The sequence below is a fragment of the Corythoichthys intestinalis genome, chromosome 6 (assembly GCF_030265065.1).
Source record: "Corythoichthys intestinalis isolate RoL2023-P3 chromosome 6, ASM3026506v1, whole genome shotgun sequence".
Classification (NCBI taxonomy): domain Eukaryota; kingdom Metazoa; phylum Chordata; class Actinopteri; order Syngnathiformes; family Syngnathidae; genus Corythoichthys; species Corythoichthys intestinalis.
Window position 1 is genome coordinate 18,851,645 of NC_080400.1, and position 21,399 is coordinate 18,873,043.

Genomic DNA, 21,399 nt, shown 5'->3' on the forward strand with positions numbered 1-21,399 from the left:
AACCTTGTCATCAATTACAACGCCAAGAAACTTATTTTCATGGACCCTTTCAATATTCACCCCGTCTATCTGTATCTGTACTTGACTATATTTATTGTGGCTGCTAAATAACATAAATTTAGTTTAACTTAAGTTTAATGATAATTTGTTTCTATCAAACCATGCTTTCAGTTTACAAATCTAATCAGAAACCCTCCCCAGGAGTTAATGTAAGTTCCCCCCAGAGCAAAAGATACTAGTGTCATCTGCAAATAAAACAAATTTTAGTTTGCTTGAAACTTTGTATATGTCATTTATGTAAAGAATAAACAGTTTTGGACCTAACACTGAACCCTGAGGGACGCCACAAGCAATGTCCAAGCATGATGATGCATAGTCACCCAACTTCACAAATTGTTTTCTGTTACTTAAATAACTCTTCACCCAGTGTAGTACCACCCCCCTGATCCCATAATTTTCAAGTTCATTAATTAAGATGTCATGGTTAATAGTGCCAAATGCTTTCTGTAGATCTATGAATATTCCAACTGAATGTAATTTGTGGTCAAGAGAGTTAGTGATCTCCTCAACTGATTCTATTAAGGCTAGTGATGTTGAACTGTTTGCCCTAAATTCATACTGACCATCAAAAAGTAAGTTATATTTACTGATGAAATTATCTAATCTTTTGATTTTTAACAAAACTCATGGGGTCATTCAAAATAATAATGATTAAAAAATAATAATACTTGTTGGGAAAGTAAACATTGCCGTAAGGGGAAAAAAAAAAAACATTAATATTGTAGTCCGACTCATTTTGATGACGTCACGGTTTATATTTACTTGAGGATTGACAGAATACGTGGTGGTGGTAAAGAAAAGAACGCGAATTCACCACCAAAATAGACACGTTCTCAGTCAGACAGGTATGACAGCAGTTTTTACTTGATTCGGGTGTATAGCATGGCTATTTATGTCATGTATTTCTGGTAGGACTGCTGTAAATCGATGCCGAACCAGCCATTGACATCTTAGCTTGTTGCTCTCCAGGCTAGCTAACTTGCTAAAGTAATTAGCTTTTCGCCAGCTGCTCGTGCTCATAACAACAAAATCACTCCGTTTGCTCCATGTCATCGCTAAAATTAGGTGATCCACGAACAAAATCCAGATTATACATGTTTTCGATAAGCCGATGAGTTGACGTACACTGAGCTACCCAGCAGGTAGGCTGGTAGCTATGTGTTCAAACAGGAATTCCGTGTGTTATAGTACCTAAACAAACCAGTGGATTTTTATTTATAAAGTTTGTTTAATATGTTGTATATTCCTGTTCTAACTTTTTTTATTTAATCTTGTAATAATTTACTGTAAGTATCAAACAATCTTAAGCCTAGGTTTTATTATGATTCAATTACACCTTTTAGGGTATGATCTTGGATGGAGTGAGTGTTGAGCCTCAGTGAGATGACTGACCAGGGCAACAACAACAACCACAACATCTCCTGCAATCCCTTCGCTGCCCTCTTCAGCTCACTGGCTGACGCCAAGCAGTTTGCGTCAGCTCAAAAGTCTACATCTCTAACTACAGGACCCCCACGTGAGTAATGAAGAGCTGAAGAACTTCTCAAACCTGTTAACTTGCTGTTGAATAAATTTGAAATTGTTTTTGTTTTTTTCGTGGTCAGGGGTTGACACAAATGTGTTATGATTCATCATCATCATAAAAAAAAAAAAAAAAAAATTGACACAAAAGTTACTTGTTTAAAAAGAATGAGTTTTTCTCAAATATTTGATCCATGTGTTGTACAGTGGTGCTTCAATTCATTCCGTTGTTCTGTGAAATGTCATACCAGACGTGAATTTGACACCTAAAATACTACTATTCTCGCAGTCGGACATCCGGGCATTAATGGCGGCACCAGCTACAACAAAGCGTCGCCATATTGAAATGGGGGCAAAACACGGGTCACAAGCAGTTGCTCTGTCGTGCATTGTACTACAAACGCGTTGAACTTTTGTCTTATTTGCGGTCTTTTTTTCTGTCGAAATGACTAAAAGTTGCCGTGTTGCGAGTTGTAACACAAGGAAAAGTTTGGAGCCGCATTTGAGGTTCTTCATTCTTACTCGTGAGGAGAAAAGGACAAGCAATTGACTGAATGCAATCAATTGAGGAACAGTAAAAGAAGACGGTTCCGTGGACCAGGCACATTTACGTTTGCAGCCGACATTTTATTACTGGTGAGTAAACTTTAATCGATTTTTTTTTTTTTTTGCCCTAATTAGCTGCTAGGATTCAATAGACTAGGCAGTGGTTATTATTACCAGAACCGACAACTCTCAAAGCGTTATTTTTCTTTTGGCGTGAATTGCTCTGATCGGTCAATCGGTATATTATTGGCCTGGTGGGAATTGGTTATTTTGCTGTGATGTGTTCACGGATAAATAACGCTAGGAGGCGAATTACCGGTTACGGCAGAAATAATCACTCCGTATATAATACCAGTTTTCTTAGTTCCACACAGTACATACAGTGCCCTCCATAATTATTGGATTTATATTAATTGTGTTTCTTAGCTTCTAATATTTTTTTTTCGAAATAATATGGGACCTTAATGGAAAAAAGAGAAAAATCCAACCTTCAATACAAGTGCATTTATTCAGTGGGGAAAAAATCCCACATAAAGAAATAATTATTTGACATCAAATAATGTGTGTCACAATTATTAGCACCCCTGATGTTAATAATTTGTACAACCCCCTTTTGCCAACAAAACGGCACCTAATCTTCTCCTATAATGTTTCACAAGATGGGAAAAGACAGAAAGAGGTCTCTCTAAATCATCCAGAGACCTGGGTCCTCTCCTCTGTACTCTGCTCTTCAGCTCACCCCACAGGTTTTTAATGGGATTGAGGTCTGGGAAGTGAGATGGCCATGGGAGGAGCTTGATTCTGTGCCTGCTGAACCATTTCTGTGTATATTTGGCCAAATGTTTAGGGTCATTGTCTTGCTGAAAGACCCAGTGACGACCCATCTTCAGCTTCGGGCAGAGGGCAACAGATTTTGATTTAAAATGCCCTGGTATTTCAAAGCATTCATGGTGCCATGCACCCTAACAAGGTTCCCAGGGCCTTTGGAAGCGAAACAGCCCCACAGCATCACTGACCCACCCCCATACTTCACAGTGGGTATGAGGTGCTTTACAGCATGCGCATCTTTCGTGGCACGTCAGACCCACTTAGACTGTTTGTTGCCAAAAAGCTCAATCTTGGTCTCATCTGACCAAAGCACACGGTCCGAGTTAAAGCCCCAATACCGCTTGCCGAACTCCAGACGTTTGCGTTTATGATTGTGAGTGAGGAAAGGTTTTCTCCGTGCCTGCCTCCCAAACAGCTTGTTGGCGTGTAGACAAAATCAAGCTCCTCCCGTGGCCGTCTCAGTCCCCAGACCTCAACCCCATTGAAAACCTGTGGGGTGAGCTGAAGAGGAGAGTACAGAGGAGAGGACCCAGGTCTTTGGATGATTTAGAGAGATTCTGCAAAGAGGAATGGCTGAAGATCCCTCTTTCTGTCTTTTCCCATCTTGTGAAACATTTTAGGTGAAGATTAGGTGCTGTTTTATTGGCAAAAGGGGGTTGTACAAAGTATTAACACCAGGGATTCTAATAATTGTGACACACACATTATTTGATGTCAAATAATTATTACTTAATGTGGGATTTTTTCCCCCACTGAGTAAATGCACTTGTATTGAAGGTTGGATTTTTCTCTCTTTTTCCATTTAAGGTCCCATATTATTTAGGAAAAAAAAATATTAGAAGCTAAAAAACACATAATTATTATGAATCCAATAATTATGGAGGGCACTGTATTCCACGTAATTGATAAAGGTCAGCTTACTGGGTGACTTTATGAGGTAGCTGTGGATGTTTCCGAACTCCACTGCAGGCAATTCCTATGGATTGTTTATGCAGCTATCAGCTGCGACTTTGTATGGGCAGATTTGCAGGCCAATACACGCTAATTTTAAGTTGTATTGCCTCCTTGTGTCTGTCGGCAGTGACTCGTGATAATAATAAGTCATGTTTAAGATGTTTTTATTAAAAAAAGATGCAAAACACAGCTGAAATATATGAATTTCAGACAACGTTAGTCTACGGATGTTAACCTGTGCGTGCCCCCCTCTCAAAATGGCGACACGTTGCTATGCGAGATGACCTCATCATGACATCACGCCGACTGCGAGAATGCGTTTTCAGTTTGTTTTGTTTAGATGCATACAGGGAGAATGTACAAATTAAAGAAAATACTTAAAAACGTAATAATATCAAATAAGGATGGTTTAAATACACTATGTGACTAATTTGATCAACAGATCAATACTCTGCTTTAAAGCTAATACAAGAAAACACAATGCTTAAAAGCTATGACAGGAAAACACATCCCAAAAGTAGTTTGAGGTGATGAAAAGGTTAAATCAGAATCGGATGAAAACGAAAATATGAAGTACTCGCCACTTTAACCATTGTGAGCATGCGTGTGCAAGTGCACCGGACATTAGTAGGAATACCAGAAAACTGTCACTAGGTCTGAAATTCAAAACATGTTTCTTAAATAATAGTTTCCACTGGAAATGAACGCAAATGGCATCAAAAGTGCTTCAAAGAACAGACAAAAAACTAACAAAATTAAATAATATATAGTAGGGCTGCAGCTATCGAATATTTTAGTAATCGAGTAATCGACTGAAAATTCTATCGATTAATCGAGTAATCGGATAAAACATATATTTTTAGGTGAAGAGCAATTATAAATATACATGAGAAAACAAGACATTTCATCTAATCTTGAACCATTTTCAGTCAATCAATGTCTTCATTTTCGATTTATATTGTTGAAAACAGCCAACAATTGCATCTCAGATGTAACTAGAATTTTAAAAAAAAGACTAATTCACTGTTTTCACTCAAACTTTTAGATCTTATTAAAATATATATATATATGTTAGGGCTGTCAAACGATTAAAATTTTTAATCGAGTTAATTACAGCTTAAAAATTAATTAATCGTAATTAATCGCAATTAATCGCAATTCAAACCATCTATAAAATATGCCATATTTTTCTGTAAATTATATATATATTCTGTAAAATAAATTGTTGGAATGGAAAGATAAGACACAAGATGGATATATACATTCAACCAACGGTACATAAGGACTGTAGTGGGCATTTCACTCTACTGTCATTTAAATCTGTTTATGCTGTCCTCATTCCGAAGCGTCTACTTTTTCCAAAGCTAGACAGCTAGTGAACGACGCCTTAATAATCAGACTTCTTCCTTTTTCATCTGATTTATTAATAAAATGGCCTCAAACCACTGTCCTCTTTAGACCGTAGTGAAACAACAACAAAAAAGTACACAGCATTGCATTAGCAACAACGTTAGCTTAGCACGCAATACAGGTTCACTAAACATAAACAAAAAGCGTCTCATACAAAAAATATAACATTTCGCCTACTAACATAATATGTACATTCTTTACAACAACCATACTTACGGACAAATCTTGTCCAAGGATCATATAAGCACAACATTATCAGCCCGAGACGTCGTGCAGCCATAATGAAGAAAAGATGAAAATAATAAACCATGTCGCAAAGCGACCACAAGAGTTCGCTGTTGGACAGCGCAAAAAGCCTTGCTGTAAAACTTACCAAAAGGCAGAATACTTTCTGAGCGGGACATGTGCGTTAATTGCGTCAAATATTTTAACGTGATTAATTTAAAAAATTAATTACCGCGCGTTAACGCGATAATTTTGACAGCCCTAATATATATATATATATATATATATATATATATATATATATATATATATATATATATATATATCTTACCTAAAAATGCCGTTACGCTTGATAACACACATCACTTAAAAGTTAGGATTTTTTCCCCACGTGTTTCAATTGAATTTCTCTTTGTGTCAAGCCATTTTTAAGTTCTAGTTAAGTTTTAAGTTAGTCTAAACTGTAAATCCTGATAGGATTTTGAGTTTTTGCAGTGTTCAAAATAAATGTATGATACAGGCTGTATTGGAGCACATTAGGGACCAGTGCTACTTGGTGTTTTATCCAGCAATGACTACAGAGCTAAAATTGATAGCTAGCATGATTAAGTTTTTATTTTACACCCTCATCACTCCACAATGCTATGTTATGTTAAAGCCTGTATGTAAGACACGTTAGCCACGCATCGACAGTGGTCATAATTAATTGAAACCTAGCCCTCCGCAGGGCTAACGTTATGTGAGCTAGTAGCGACAGTGACGTTAATCTTATTTATTAGCGCTTAGCGCTCTTTATTAGCGCTTAGCGCTCTACTGCTTTAAGATGGCGGCTGTTTACTAACGCTGCCCAGACGCGGCCGAGTCTGTCATTTCGCATCTAGTTTAACATACATGTGATCTCTATGAGACTTAACAGACGCTACCTGTACCAACGTAGCATCGTGCGGGCTAGTATTTAGCAACGTCGGCGTCGTTTGTGGCGGCTGTCGGCTGCAGTAAGTTTTTTTTTTTAATTCCTTCTTCCTCTCCGCACGTGACAGCGCGTTGTCCCGCATTAAAAGTAGTCTGAGCAAAACGTGATGCTTAGAGCTGTCAAAATAAACGATTACTCGAGGTGAAAAAAATTACTCGGATCAGTTTTTAAACTCGAGTTACTCGAGTTGCTCGAGTACTCGTTTCACCTCTAATATATAGCTCTACAACAGTGCAATAATTGAATTTATATTTGAATAGAATGTAAAGATTTGAACTGTTTGTGCATAATGGTTTTAATTTTAAGATTTTTTTCCCGCTTTTTTCCCCCCAAATGCTTTTGCTTTTTATTCTTAAATAAGCTCTTCTAAAGCCTAGTTTCATAATTTAGCTTTGTTACAATTCCTATAATACCTCTATAGCAACTCCGGTCCTTGAGAGCCCCTGTCCAGCTTGTTTCCCTTGTCACCCTCCTTTAACACACCTGAATCAAATGATCAGCTCATCAGCAAGCTCTGCAGGAGCCTGATAACGATCCTGATTTTTTGAGATACTCCTGCTCTATAGGATTACTTTTGTCTATGTTTATTACCTGTCTTTAAAATTGTAAGGCGGAAAAAAAGCCATATGCACAATTTGGCCACCAGGGGGCTGTGTAGTAATGCTGTAATACAGACATATAAAGAGTGTCATGCCTAATGTAAGTGACTAAGTGCAAATAATATTAAGGACATTTCTAAGGCATCTGTTTGTGGCTAATTCGATATCTACCAAACTGCTGTTTATTGTTAAGTATGGTGAGAGTTAAGTGCCACCCAAAGCGCTGCCACCCCAAGTCCCTGTCAAACCAAAAAATTGTGATAAATTTAACTGAACTGTACTTTAAAGTGCGTACGACAGAAAAAAAGTCTTAACTAGAATTATATGCGAATTAGAATCATATTTTGAGACGATTCGACTATATATAAAAATTTAGCAAAGCGCAGATGACGAGAAATTAGTCTTTTAATCTGCTGGTTAACCACGCCTACCATTATAGGGCTCTAGCGTCCCCAACAGGTGGATGACGTCAGCGGAGTCACGATTTTATCTGATTTAGTATGCAGCCCATTGAGGGGGAATTATTCACAACGAGGAAAACGCGACAAAGAGAGCCGCAAAATGTCATTGTTTCAGTCTCTCTACTCCAATATTTTTACAGGGTATTATTTTTATCCAAGTATTTTTCCCCAATAGCTAAATAAATGGCATGGTCATGACAAATAACAGTCTTGTGCTAAATAGAATATGAAATAATAAAAAATGCATTTATTCAAGACGACATGGCAAAATTACTCCAGAATGGTCAAAACTGTGGACTTCACCTTTACTGTCGCACCTCCTGAACGATATTTTATGCCACCTAAATCGGGCTTATGTCATTTCCCTTCCCTGGCTTCGGAGAATGTAAACAAACCAAGAGGCGTGACAGCTAGCCGACACGCTAGCCCGAACCGAGTGATGTTACAAAGTCTTCGAAGCGGAAAATCACACATAACTAGCCCGGATCATTCCACATGGCGACTGGGTTGTCGATTGTCTATGCTGATCGGCAAACCGCCCGGCGGAGAGCAATTTACAGCTCGTTCCCCTGCTACTACAGACAGGAGAGCTCGCCGGGGAAGCAGCTGGACAATGACCGCCGAACTAATCGGCCGATGTCGGAGGAGCGTGTAGCTGCCAAATGGTCAACACGAATATGGCAAAATAATGCTTTACTACACGGCGAAGTCGTAAACAGCCAGAGAGAGTCATAGGCGATCGGCTTCAGTTGTTGTGCAGCTAACATGTGCAGCTAATGTGTATGAGGAGAGCTTTTTACATGCCCATCCATAATCAAACGTAAGTAGTCCTTTATTTAAGGAAAGTTTGTAGTGTTTACTTTGTAATCGCTGTATTCGCGGCTATTTTTAACTCAAAGTTGCAATTTCTGATCGGGTGGAAAATTTGACAGAACACTGGGCACTTGAAGAGGGTAATAAGCCGAGTATAGTGCTCTCCCAGCGGGTGGGGATGTGCGACAAGCTGCCGGTCGTCGGCTGAGGAGACAAGGAGCATGTCACAAAATGCAAGCCACCTACATATTAAAATGATCCCAGTATTTGACATAATACAAAACACGATGTTTACTCACTTCCTCGTAAGTCCCATGATCCCACAGTAGTAGGGCTTGTTTTGGCCAATATCCACCGTGAACCTTTTGAAACCCCATAAAGGCGCACACGCCTCTCCCTCGTACATCAAGATTTTTCTGAAGCAGTTTGGCTGGCGTGATGCGAAAATAAATGTATTAATCTGCAAAATCAGCTGAATCCTTAGTCCGTCTCATACAACAGTACGGCTGTATAGTGAAGAGGACTTCTTCCTCCGTACACGTCACAGCGCCCTCTTTCTCAAATCGAGACTGTTGCCGGAAGTCACTCATTTTCATGGCACGGGATTAAAAAAACTAAATAAATATAGCGATCGCTTCCACACACATCCAAGCGGTTCATTTCATTCAGGAGCATGAAATACCGCATGTATTATGAAATAAACATGCTTTTTCGTGCCACAGGCACTTTAAAAAGTTTAACATAATGCACAGTTTGAACACGTAATTTAGTGATTCTTTAGTGTACCAACATTGTAATCCGCCTATTGGTACACTTAAGACACTTTGATTTATTAGATTAAATGCTTGTATGATAGGAATAATGCTTTCAGAACAAAATGCTGTCCTATAAGTACGACTGTTGTCCTGAACATCTGTCCACATTGCTCCATGACTGTTTGTGTCACCCTGCAGAAGATGACTCCGGGGAGAGCCAATCAGAGTCTGAGAACTCCGTGTCGGACAGCGTTGACGACAATGACGACTCTGTGGCAGAGATAAGCCGATCCTTCCGATCCCGGCAGGAACTGTGCGAACAACTCAATGTTAATCACATGATCCAGCGAATATTTCTCATCACCTTGGACAACAGTAAGAAAATCAAATCATCCTTCATCATTGAAATGAATAACAATGCTATTCAGCCATCATTCTCAAAACACCAACAAAATATTTTCAAACATATTTTTTAAATAAGAAAATGGCACTCTTTTCTTTTCTGTTGCATTATTGAAACACACAGTACTAACAACAAAACCCAATAAAATAAAATTAAAAAAATACATAATAATCATTACCAGTATTTTGCCAAATCACAACACGAACCATATTGGGTAAATCCCCAAATTCACTACCGTATGATATGATTATTTGGACCAATGGTGTCAAATATTTTCAATTCAATTGTCAATTCAATTTATTTTTATAGCCCTAAATCACAACAAGGTTGTCTCAAAGGGTCTTGCAGAGGCAATATGATACACAGTCAGAATCAGCAGATGACATAAGTAGAGATGAAATAAATAAAGTTCAAGTCCTGGGTATCCCCCATCCTTCGACCCTCCATGTCGGCAAGGAAAAACTCCAAAACTCTCAGGGAGAAGCGAGAAACTTTGGGGAGTACCACAGTCAGGAGAGATCCACTCCCAGGACGGGTAGACCGGATGGACCAGGACTGCCAATGAAAATTAGCAGACGGACTTACAGTTTGTAAAGATGCAATAGAGTAAAGGAACAAGAAGCGGTCCATCTAGCCACATCAGACGGGGGTGGCGACGAGGACATTCATCCAGCCAGGGGTCCGGACAGTTAGGAGGCTGCAGCTGAAAAATAGCCCTTCCCCAGAGGGGAGGGGGAAAAGGGGACACCGGGTGACTAGTGATGAAGAGACTAGTCAACTAGATATTAAAATTTGGAAAATAGAAATAAAGTAAGACAAGTGTTAGGTAGAGTGAGAAAAAGGAGATACAGTGCTGCTCGAAAGTTTGTGAACCCCACAGCGATGGTCAGATTTTTTGTAAAAAAAAACTAAAATAACCTTATTAAATGTTAAGTTATACCCAAATCCACAATACTGACATTCCAAATAATGGACTGAAACAAAATAAATAGTTATATTGTCATTCTTTATTTAACAAAAGTGGTTGATTTAAGAAAAACTCAGATATCATGTGTGCAAAAGTATCTGAACCCCTTCAGTTAATAGGATATTGCGCCTCCTTTTGCAGAGATTACCTCAACCAAACGGTTTCTGTAGTGACTAATCAGCCTCTCACATCTACTTTGGGGGATTTTTGCCCATTCTTCCTTGCAGAACGCAGTCAGTTGAGAGAGGTTTGATGGGCGTCTGGCATGAACTGCTCGCTTCAGGTCCCGCCACAGCATTTCAATGGGATTTAGGTCAGGACTTTGACTGGGCCAGTCCAGAACACGAATCTTCTTCTTTTTCAGCCATTCCTTGGTTGTATTGCTGGAATGCTTTGGATCATTATCATGTTGCATGATCCACCTTCTGCCAAGCTTTAACTTCAAAACAGATGGCGTCAGGTTATGTTCTAGGATTTGACAATATTCCTCAGAATTCATGATTCCCTGGACTATGTGGAGTTGTCCAGGTCCTGAGGATGAAAAGCAAGCCCAGATCTTGACATTCCCACCTCCATGCTTCACTGTTGGGAGAAGGTTCTTTTGGTGGTATGCAGTGTTGACTTTTCGCCAGACATGGCGGTTTTGGTTGTGACCAAACAGTTCAATTTTGCACCTACATCAGTTGATGAAAACTCTTTTTAATTTAGTCTCGACAACACAACTGTTAAAAAAACAAAAAAAAACTACTGAATTGATTGATTAGGAAATCAGGTTGAAATAATAGAAAATTCCAAAATGTTGAGGGGGTTCACAAACTTTTGAGCAGCACTGTAGAACTCAGTGGCTGTACTTCCCCCATCCTTCGACCCTCCATGTCGGCAAGGAAAAACTCCAAAACTCTCAGGGAGAAACGAGAAACCTTGGGGAATACCACAGTCAGGAGAGATCCACTCCCAGGATGGATAGACAGGATGGACCAGGACTGCCATTGGAAATTAGCTGACTGAGTTATAGTTTGTAAAGATGCAATAGAGTAAAGGAACAAGAAGTGGTCCATCTAGCCACATCAGACGGGGGTGGCGACGAGGACATTCATCCAGCCAGGGGTCCGGACAGTTAGGAGGCTGCAGCTGAAAAATAGCCCTTCTCCAGAGGGGAGGGGGGAAAGGGAACACCGGGTGACTAGTGATGAAGAGACTAGTCAACTAGATATTAACATTGGAAAATAGAAATAAAGTAAGACAAGTGTTAGGTAGAGTGAGAAAAAGGAGATAGAACTCAGTGGCTGTACTTCCCCCAGCATTATAGCTTCTAATGCAGCTTAGACTGAACTGTGAGTCTAGTCCGACGTCAACTAGCCTGACCATAAGCTTTGCCGAATAGGAATGTTTTTAGTCTAATATTAAATGTACAGACTGTCTCGGCTTCTTTAATACTAGCTGGAAGCTGATTCCATAAAACGGGCTTGGTGGCTAAAGGCTCTAGTTCCGACAGTACTTTTAGAAACCCTGGGAACTACCAGTAGACCTGCATTCTGAGAGCAGAGTGTTCTGTTGGGGCGGTATGGAACCAGAGCATCGGTGAGATACAATGGCCCCAACCCATTAATGGTCTTAAAAGTAAGAAGGAGGATTTTAAATTTAATTCTAAACTCGACTGGAAGCCAGTGAAGGGCCTGGAGCACAGGGGTGATGTGCTCTCTTCTATTAGTTCCTGTTAAGAGTCTTGCTGCTGCGTTTTGGACTAGCTGAAGACCTTTTAGAGAACTTTTAGGACAAGCTGCAAGTAAGGAGTTACAGTAATCCAATCTAGATGTAACGAACGCGTGAATTAATTTACAAATAATTTATAAATATACATCCCCGGGCTGGAAGCAGCCCGCCATAAGTTCCAATCCGCCTCGCAAGGTTGTTCTGCCTGACAGGCACGTTGTAGTTCACTCATACTGTACCTACAAAATTACGCTTTTATTTTGGCATCGACGCCGTAAAACCGGAGGTTTGTGATTTCTGTGATCAGGGTTCACACTACTGCACTTGGCTCACCTTTCCGGTCTGCAGTCACATTCGGTCATTCACCTCTTCCAGTCAAAATGGATTGGACGTCTAGCGATGTTAATGGCAACCAGTGAGTTAACAAGGAAGTGACCCGGTTTCATATCAGACGAGGACAAGAAGCATCTCAGTCTGAACATCTCAGATGGAATTTGACTGTCCGTGACGTCACTCTATGGTGGACGATGCCTTCGTTTCTGTAGTTTGTAAGGCGTGTCAATAATGTGGCCAAGTCTGAACAGGTCCATATCTGATTTGGTAATTTGTTAAAAAATAGTGTGAACTGTCAGTTCTAAAAATCAGATGTGAGGAGGAATCTGATAGAAATCAGCCTGCAGTCTGAACTCTGAATGCAACCCAAGTAACTTAAACTAGGAGGACGGGCTATGAATGCTCATCTTTCAGTGCTATTGATGTAACTAGATGTCCAATCTAATTTGACTGGTTCTGCCCACATGAGATGTACTTGCCTTGAAAGTGGCCCGCAGACTACAATGAGTTTGAAATCTCTGGTTTGGATAACAAAAGTCATGCATTATTCTGTTTGATTCAAGTACCTTTAAAAGACATAAAGGATATTTTTATCACATCATTGTCATTTAACACATTGGGTGATGAGTCAGGAGTTATTGTTAAACATGCTCCGATTTCATAAATTTTAGGATATTGCTGATCGACCGATGATTAAAAATAGAACTGATCTTGTCTGTCTCTGTCTCGTTCACAAACAACTAGATGTCCCTCAGGATGGTTAACCAGTGCTGGTTACTGTTTGTATTAGTAGTGTACTAGTAAGCTCAGTGTTTATGGGTGTCATCAAAAAGCATTAAAAGTCATTAAATGGGTTTTGTCGAAATTCAAGCCTTAAAAAGCATTAAACTAAATGTTTAAGGCATTAAAAATTATGGAAGCCTTTGTTTACATTATTTTTATCTAAATCTAATTTTGAATAAGCATGTGAGTGTGGGCGCAGAGGTGACGACAGAGAGGGAACGTTGTTTTTTTTTAGCGTGTGGTGGGGGAGTGATGGAATAATCGGTGTGTTTGGGCGTTGACTGCTTCTTATAACCGGCGCAGGAAGATGGGGGGGGGGGGCTAAAGCATAATCACCAAGTCTCCCTTTCTGTGATGTATAGTTTTTTTTAATGATTGTACTCTTGTTTTTCTAGATGAGTTTGTGTGAGAGTATGGATGTTGATGCTTCTCAGTTTTGCTTCCTATAAAAGTTACGTTATCTTAAGCCCAGGAATCGCTCTTATGTACCGGTAGCTGCTCTAGTTGATAATTTTAGGGCTCAAAGTAATACCCATCGACTGCTAGTGTTCCTCTCCTAGCTCTTCTCCATGCATGCATGGCCTTCCGGAGCCTTGTGTTCTCACTGGAACAGAAGCTGCATCAAGCTGTTTGTTGCGTTTAAGTTGCATTTGTATTTTTAACGATTAAAAATATTGATTGTTAAATGCTTACAATTTGTGTGTGTGATACTATCTGCAGTTGGACATGGGCATTAAATTAGTTTAAAGTGGCATCAAAAAGCATTAAAAATGACATTTGCTGATACTTGTAGAAACCCTGAAGCTGTATATGCACAAAATCTAATTTATTGTATTTTTTAAAAATCTATTCCTCAATTGTATCATAATTTAGAGTTTACAAATAACATTTTCTTGTATGAAATATTTTTCTCCAAAATCTGCACTAAAACAGGACATGGGGTTATTAACGAAGAAACATTTTCTTCTTAAGTAACCTTTATTTTCAAGGTGAAGTCACACTAACCATCTTCGGGAACTGAATCATGACTCATCACCCTTCTTTTACAGGAAGTTTCATTTAGAGTGTGCTGGGCCACTAACACTGTTTCAGGATGAGTCATTATTCTTATCAAGGACAACAAATCCCCTAACTGTCAACTATCCGCACTTGCACTTCAAATCAATTTCCCTGCTGTAGGAATCAACCCAAAGTTGTGAATTTAATCCTCTTTTCTTTTTTGGTTAAATGTTAACTTGTGGTTTCATTTCTTCCAAATAAATGTGAATAATCCTGACACATGCAAACTCATTTTATCCTTGCCCCAAGGTGATCCTAGTCTGAGGGGGGGCAATGGCATTCCACCTCGCTGTGTTTACCTGGAAGAGATGGCAGCTGACTTGGATGGGCAGGATTGGCTGGACATGGACAACATAGAGCAGGTTGGATGGCTATACTCCATTCTTAGTTTTGGAATAATTTCTCTTGGGGTGTTAATTGAGCTTCATTTTCCAGGACGACGGATTTAATTCATAAAGCGTATCACTGTATTGTTCTCGCAGGCACTGTTTAATCGTCTGTTGCTGTTGGAACCGGGAAACCACCTCATCTACATGACGTCATGCAGCGGCGTGAACCTGTCGGCTGACCGTGATGCGGGAGAAAAATGTGCCATTCCATACCTATTTGCTTGTTATCAGAGGGCAAAAGAAGAGGTATCAAAACGATAATAATTGGAACATGTGTGTAGGAGTTGAACTAATTATTATTTTTTTGACTTTATTATTCCAAACCAATCATTTCAACTTCAGATCAACTCATTGCTAATAATTTATGGTTGGCATCTGAACCTATATCCAATATACAAATGACTTTCGATTTGCAATAAAACATGAAGTAAACTAGATAGAGTGAAAACAGAATAATGTTTAATTATTGGGAGACAGACTATGATCTAACTCTGTTTTTTGACTGAAGATAAACAACATTTGACCGCTGAGTTTTTGAAGAAAATCATGTTTAAGACTCGACGCAAGTACAGCAACTACAATTAGCTTCACGTAACATTAGCTTTTAATTTTGTGGCAGGGGTTGCTATATTTCTATACTGTGCTTAAAAAAAAAAACAGCAAAAAGAATCAATTATGCCATTGATTCTGTGACTTCAACTCGACTTTTATAATTCACAAAAAAAAAAAAATCTTTCTTCGTTTAGACCAGTTGTTTCAAAAGTATGGCCCTCTTAGTAGTAGTAAGTATTTCCCTCTTAAGCCCCTTTCACACATACCTTGACACTGTTAAAATCCCAGAATTCAAACAGGCAGCACTTGTGCGTGAAAGCAATTTCCTGGGTCGACTGACACGGAGATGACGCTGACATTTACCGAGCCGCGTCTTGGTATAATGTCCGGGACTTTCCCGGGATGAGGCCTGCGCGAAAGCACGCGTTTTATTCCCGGGTCACAGGACGATGGCTGATGACATAAATATCATGGTGGGCTGATGGTCATTTCCTCTTTCTTCGCAGTAAGACGAAAAGCGGTAAACAAACATCGCAATTATCAACATGGCAAACTGGAAAAAGCTAAATTAAACTGAAAACATACAGTGCCTTGCAAAAGTATTCGGCCCCCTTGAATCTTGCAACCTTTCGCCACATTTCAGGCTTCAAACATAAAGATATGAAATTTAATTTTTTTGTCAAGAATCAACAACAAGTGGGACACAATCGTGAAGTGGAACAACATTTATTGGATAATTTAAACTTTTTTAACAAATAAAAAACTGAAAAGTGGGGCGTGCAATATTATTCGGCCCCTTTACTTTCAGTGCAGCAAACTCACTCCAGAAGTTCAGTGAGGATCTCTGAATGATCCAATGTTGTCCTAAATGACCGATGATGATAAATAGAATCCACCTGTGTGTAATCAAGTCTCCGTATAAATGCACCTGCTCTGTGATACTCTCAGGGTTCTGTTTAAAGTGCAGAGAGCATTATGAAAACCAAGGAACACACCAGGCAGGTCCGAGATACTGTATTGGAGAAGTTTAAAGCCGGATTTGGATACAAAAAGATTTCCCAAGCTTTAAACATCTCAAGGAGCACTGTGCAAGCCATCATATTGAAATGGAAGGAGCATCAGACCACTGCAAATCTACCAAGACCCGGCCGTCCTTCCAAACTTTCTTCTCAAACAAGGAGAAAACTGATCAGAGATGCAGCCAAGAGGCCCATGATCACTCTGGAGGAACTGCAGAGATCTACAGCTGAGGTGGGAGAGTCTGTCCATAGGACAGCAATCAGTCGTACACTGCACAAGTCTGGCCTTTATGGAAGAGTGGCAAGAAGAAAGCCATTTCTCAAAGATATCCATAAAAAGTCTCGTTTAAAGTTTGCCACAAGCCACCTGGGAGACACACCAAACATGTGGAAGAAGGTGCTCTGGTCAGATGAAACCAAAATTGAACTTTTTGGCCACAATGCAAAACGATATGTTTGGCGTAAAAGCAACAGCTCATGAACACACCATCCCCACTGTCAAACATGGTGGTGGCGGCATCATGGTTTGGGCCTGCTTTTCTTCAGCAGGGTCAGGGAAGATGGTTAAAATTGACGGGAAGATGGATGCAGCCAAATACAGGAACATTCTGGAAGAAAACCTGTTGGTATCTGCACAAGACCTGAGACTGGGACGGAGATTTGTCTTCCAACAGGACAATGATCCAAAATTTAAAGCCAAATCTACAATGGAATGGTTCAAAAATAAACGTATCCAGGTGTTAGAATGGCCAAGTCAAAGTCCAGACGTGAATCCAATCGAGAATCTGTGGAAAGAGCTGAAGACTGCTGTTCATAAACACTCTCCATCCAACCTCACGAGGCTCGAGCTGTTTTGCAAGGAAGAATGGGCAAGAATGTCAGTCTCTCGATGTGCAAAACTGATAGAAACATACCCCAAGCGACTAGCAGCTGTAATTGGAGCAAAAGGTGGCGCTACAAAGTATTAACGCAAGGGGGCCGAATAATATTGCACGCCCCACTTTTGTTTTTTATTTGTTAAAAAAGTTTAAATTATCCAATAAATGTTGTTCTACTTCACGATTGTGTCCCACTTGTTGTTGATTCTTGACAAAAAAATTAAATTTCATATCTTTATGTTTGAAGCCTGAAATGTGGCGAAAGGTTGCAAGATTCAAGGGGGCTGAATACTTTTGCAAGGCACTGTAACTAAATGAAATTGCATCTGGATCGTAGAGCCGAGGAAGAAAGTCCATCGTCTATCTTTGAAAATGTGTGATTTATTTTGTTGCCCATGTTAGGGTCCACAACTGCGGAAACAAGGTTGTACCTCAAAGCAGAAAACAACAGAGGGATGCCTTCAAGGGTTTATTAAATACAAACAAAAATACACATGATCGCGGAAAAGGGGGAATAGCACAATGGGTCCGTGACAGTAGGTCGACGGGGATCAATAATACTAACCTAAGCGGTAGGCAGAGAACCGATAAGACAAAACAAATACACTCAAATACTAGTACAACGCAGGGGATTTCAAAACAAGGGCGGCAGACGAACAAGCTAGCAAGTGCACGAAATTCAAGAGTGCGAGGTGTTGAATGGCACCCAGCAAGTTAATATCTTGGCACCCTTCTCTTGGATCGCTTGGGCTTAAATACAGTCTTGATGAGCTTGAATTCTCTGCAGGTACGACATAGGCAATGCTCCAACAACCGGCTCCGTAAAAAAAAAACACGATCGACCAACAGAATGTGACAGCCGATGCCGACCAAATATGACATAATGTCCAGGTTATAAAATCACGCCAGCAGCCCTCCCAGCACAGAAAGCGCAGTCGGCAAAACAGGACCAGTTTGTGAAAGAGTCCAACCCGCGTCATTCCCAGGATATCTCTCCATGTGTGAAGGCAATGACGCGAGTAAATCCCACGTCACCTTACATAGAAATTTACCGGGATATGTGTGTGAAACCGGCTTAAGTAGAGTAGTAGTAGCGCAACGGCCAGGGGATCCAATCCGGCCTGCGGGGTTGTTCTGCCTGACAGGCATGTTTTATGTATCGCAGAATCCCATGCTTTCATTTTGACATCGGTACTGTAAAACCATAATTTGTGAATTGGGTGATCGATGGCAGCCAATGAGTTAACAAAGAAGTGGCTCTCAAAAATGCCCCAAAACTGAGAGGAAGTGACCTAGAATAAACAGGAAATAACCTGGAAATGCCCCAAAATCAACAGGAAGTGACCAATGAACAGAGAGGAAACCAGATATGCATAAACCAAAAGGAAATGAGTCAAAATGTAGACGAAGTGACTCCGGGATGCCCCAAAATGTTCAGGACGTGATCAATAAGCGCCTTAGAATTATAAGGAAGTGACCAAAAATTAACTCCTTGGCTTCCATTGACAACAATGGATGTACATTTAACTTAACCTAAGATAAATAGTAGAGAATGCTCGCATTTCAATGCCACTGACGTATGTTAATTCGCTTTCACCTGTCAGCCAGTGAGTTAATTTATTTGGCCAAAAATAGACTGGTTCGGCTCACATGAGATCGAATCGCCAAGAAAGTGGCCCGTGAACCAAAATAAGTTTGACACCGCTAGTTTAGACTGTGCTGCAGCATTAAAATATTGTTTCATTGTCCTCATTTTGGGCTAATTATAGCAATCTAATGGGATATTCCATTTTTTAGTAACTATTCTATTTTCATCAGGTGACCAAGGTCCCAGAGAAGTTATTACCATTCTCTGTACGCTGCAAAAACCTGACAATCTCAAACACGCGCACAGTTCTGCTCACCCCAGAGATCTACGTCAACCAGAGTGTGTACGAGCAACTTCTGGACCTGCTGCTGGATGCCTACAGTAGAGGACGTAGGTTCTGAATGCAGACCGCTTGAGTTGCTTTGTGCTTGTGTTACTATGCAAGCTGTACATGTCAATGGCATTTCAGATCCAGAGGAGGTGGTGGAGTTTCTCGAAGAGGTGATTGCAGGCTTGCTCTCTGACCAAGAAGTGCGGACCTTCGCCGAAGTGATGTTTCCAGTATTTGACATCTTCCAGGGTAGAATAAAAGACATGGATCTTTGTCAACCAGTCTTCTACTTCTACTTGGATGTGCTTCTCTACTTCAGCTACAATAAAGACATTGCCAAGGTCAGGAACCGCTCTGGAATAGTTAATTGTTTCATGGTATGAGAAAGTGTACATGAATGCAGTGTTGGAACTACCACCCTTACATTCATTAAGTTAAATCATGAAACTACTTTTTGCTATAACTTGTAACGTAATGTATTACATTTTCTCATTCTATAATGGCTCTTTAGTTATTAAATGAGTGTTACCAAAGTTATTTATAGTGGGGCAAGTAAGTATTTAGTCAACCACTTATTGCGCAAGTTCTCTTACTTGAAAATATTAGAGAGGCCTGTAATTGTCAACATGGGTAAACCTCAACCATGAGAGACAGAATGTGGGGGAAAAAAACAGAAAATCACATTGTTTGATTTTTAAAGAATTTATTTGCAAATCATGGTGGAAAATAAGTATTTGGTCAATACCAAAAATTAATCTCATTACTTTGTTATGTACCCTTTGTTGGCAATAACGGAGGCCTAACGTTTTCTGTAACTCTTCACAAGCTTTTCACACACTGTTGCTGGTATTTTGGCCAATTCCTCCATGCAGATCTCCTCTAGAGCAGTGATGTTTTGGGGCTGTCGTTGGGCAACACCGAATTTCAACTCCCTCCACAGATTTTCTATGGGGTTGAGATCTGGAAACTGGCTAGGCCACTCCAGGACCTTGAAATGCTTCTTACGAAGCCACTCCTTTGTTGCCCTGGCTGTGTGTTTGGGATCATTGTCATGCTGAAAGACCCAGCCACATCTCATCTTCAATGCCCTTGCTGATGGAAGGAGATTTTCACTCAAAATCTCTCGATACATGGCCCCATTCCTTCTTTCCTTTACACAGATCAGTCGTCCTGGTCCCTTTGCAGAAAAACAGCCCCAAAGCATGATGTTTCCACCCCCATGCTTCACAGTGGGTATGGTGTTCTTCGGATGGAATTGAGTATTCTTTCTCCTCCAAACACGAGAACCTGTGTTTTTACCAAAAAGTTCTATTTTGGTTTCATCTGACCATAACACATTCTCCCAGTCCTTTTCTGGATCATCCAAATGCTCTCTAGCAAACCGCGGACGGGCCTGGACGTGTACTGGCTTCAGCAGGGGGACATGTCTGGCAGTGCAGGATTTGAGTCCCTGGCGGCGCATTGTGTTACTGTTATGAGCCTTTGTTACTGTGGTCCCACCCCTCTGCAGGTCATTCACTAGGTTGCCCCGTGTGGTTCTGAGATTTTTGCTCACCGTTCTTGTTATCATTTTGACGCCATGGGGTGAGATCTTGCAAGGAGCCCCAGATCGATGGAGATTATCAGTGGTGTTGTATGTCTTCTATTTTCTAATAATTGCTCCCATAGTTGATTTCTTTACACCAAGCCTTTTACCTATTGCAGATTCAGTCTTTCCAGCCTGGTGCAGGTCTACAATTTCATCTCTGGAGTCCTTCGACAGCTCTTTGGTCTTGGCCATAAAGGAGTTTGGAGTGTGACTGACTGAGATTGTGGACAGGTGTCTTTTATACCGATAATGAGTTAAAACAGGTGCCATTAATACAGGTAACGAGCGGAGCCTTGTTAGACCTTGTTAGAAAAAGTTAGACCTCTTTGAACAGCCAGAAATCTTGCTTGTTTGTAGGTGACCAAATACTTATTTTCCACTCTAATTTGGAAATAAATTCTTTAAAAATCTAACAATGTGATTTTCTATTTTTTATCCACATTCTGTCTGTCATGGTTGAGGTTTACCCATGTTAACAATTACAGGCCTATCTAATCTTTTCAAGTAGGAGAAATTGCACAATTGGTTGACTAAATACTTATTTGCCCCACTGTATATTACGTGATACAAGTGAAAAGTCTATCCCTACAGAGCCATGGCACGTAAGTCTATCTGTCATTCTCTGTTGACAGCTAGCTTTGTGCTCTGATA

General features: G+C 40.2%; 1 protein-coding gene across 1 annotated transcript in view; it reads left to right on the top strand.

Annotated features, from left to right (window-relative positions):
- Positions 1-790: 790 nt before the first annotated feature.
- Positions 791-21,399, top strand: part of ube4a (ubiquitination factor E4A (UFD2 homolog, yeast)) — a 47,845-nt gene continuing 27,236 nt past the window's right edge. The window contains exons 1-7 of the mRNA XM_057838854.1: positions 791-905; positions 1,404-1,576; positions 9,344-9,520; positions 14,653-14,765; positions 14,886-15,038; positions 19,060-19,219; positions 19,299-19,501. Coding sequence (XP_057694837.1) covers positions 1,444-1,576; positions 9,344-9,520; positions 14,653-14,765; positions 14,886-15,038; positions 19,060-19,219; positions 19,299-19,501 — 939 coding nt within the window. The 5' untranslated portion in view covers positions 791-905; positions 1,404-1,443. The remainder of the gene's footprint in view (positions 906-1,403; positions 1,577-9,343; positions 9,521-14,652; positions 14,766-14,885; positions 15,039-19,059; positions 19,220-19,298; positions 19,502-21,399) is intronic.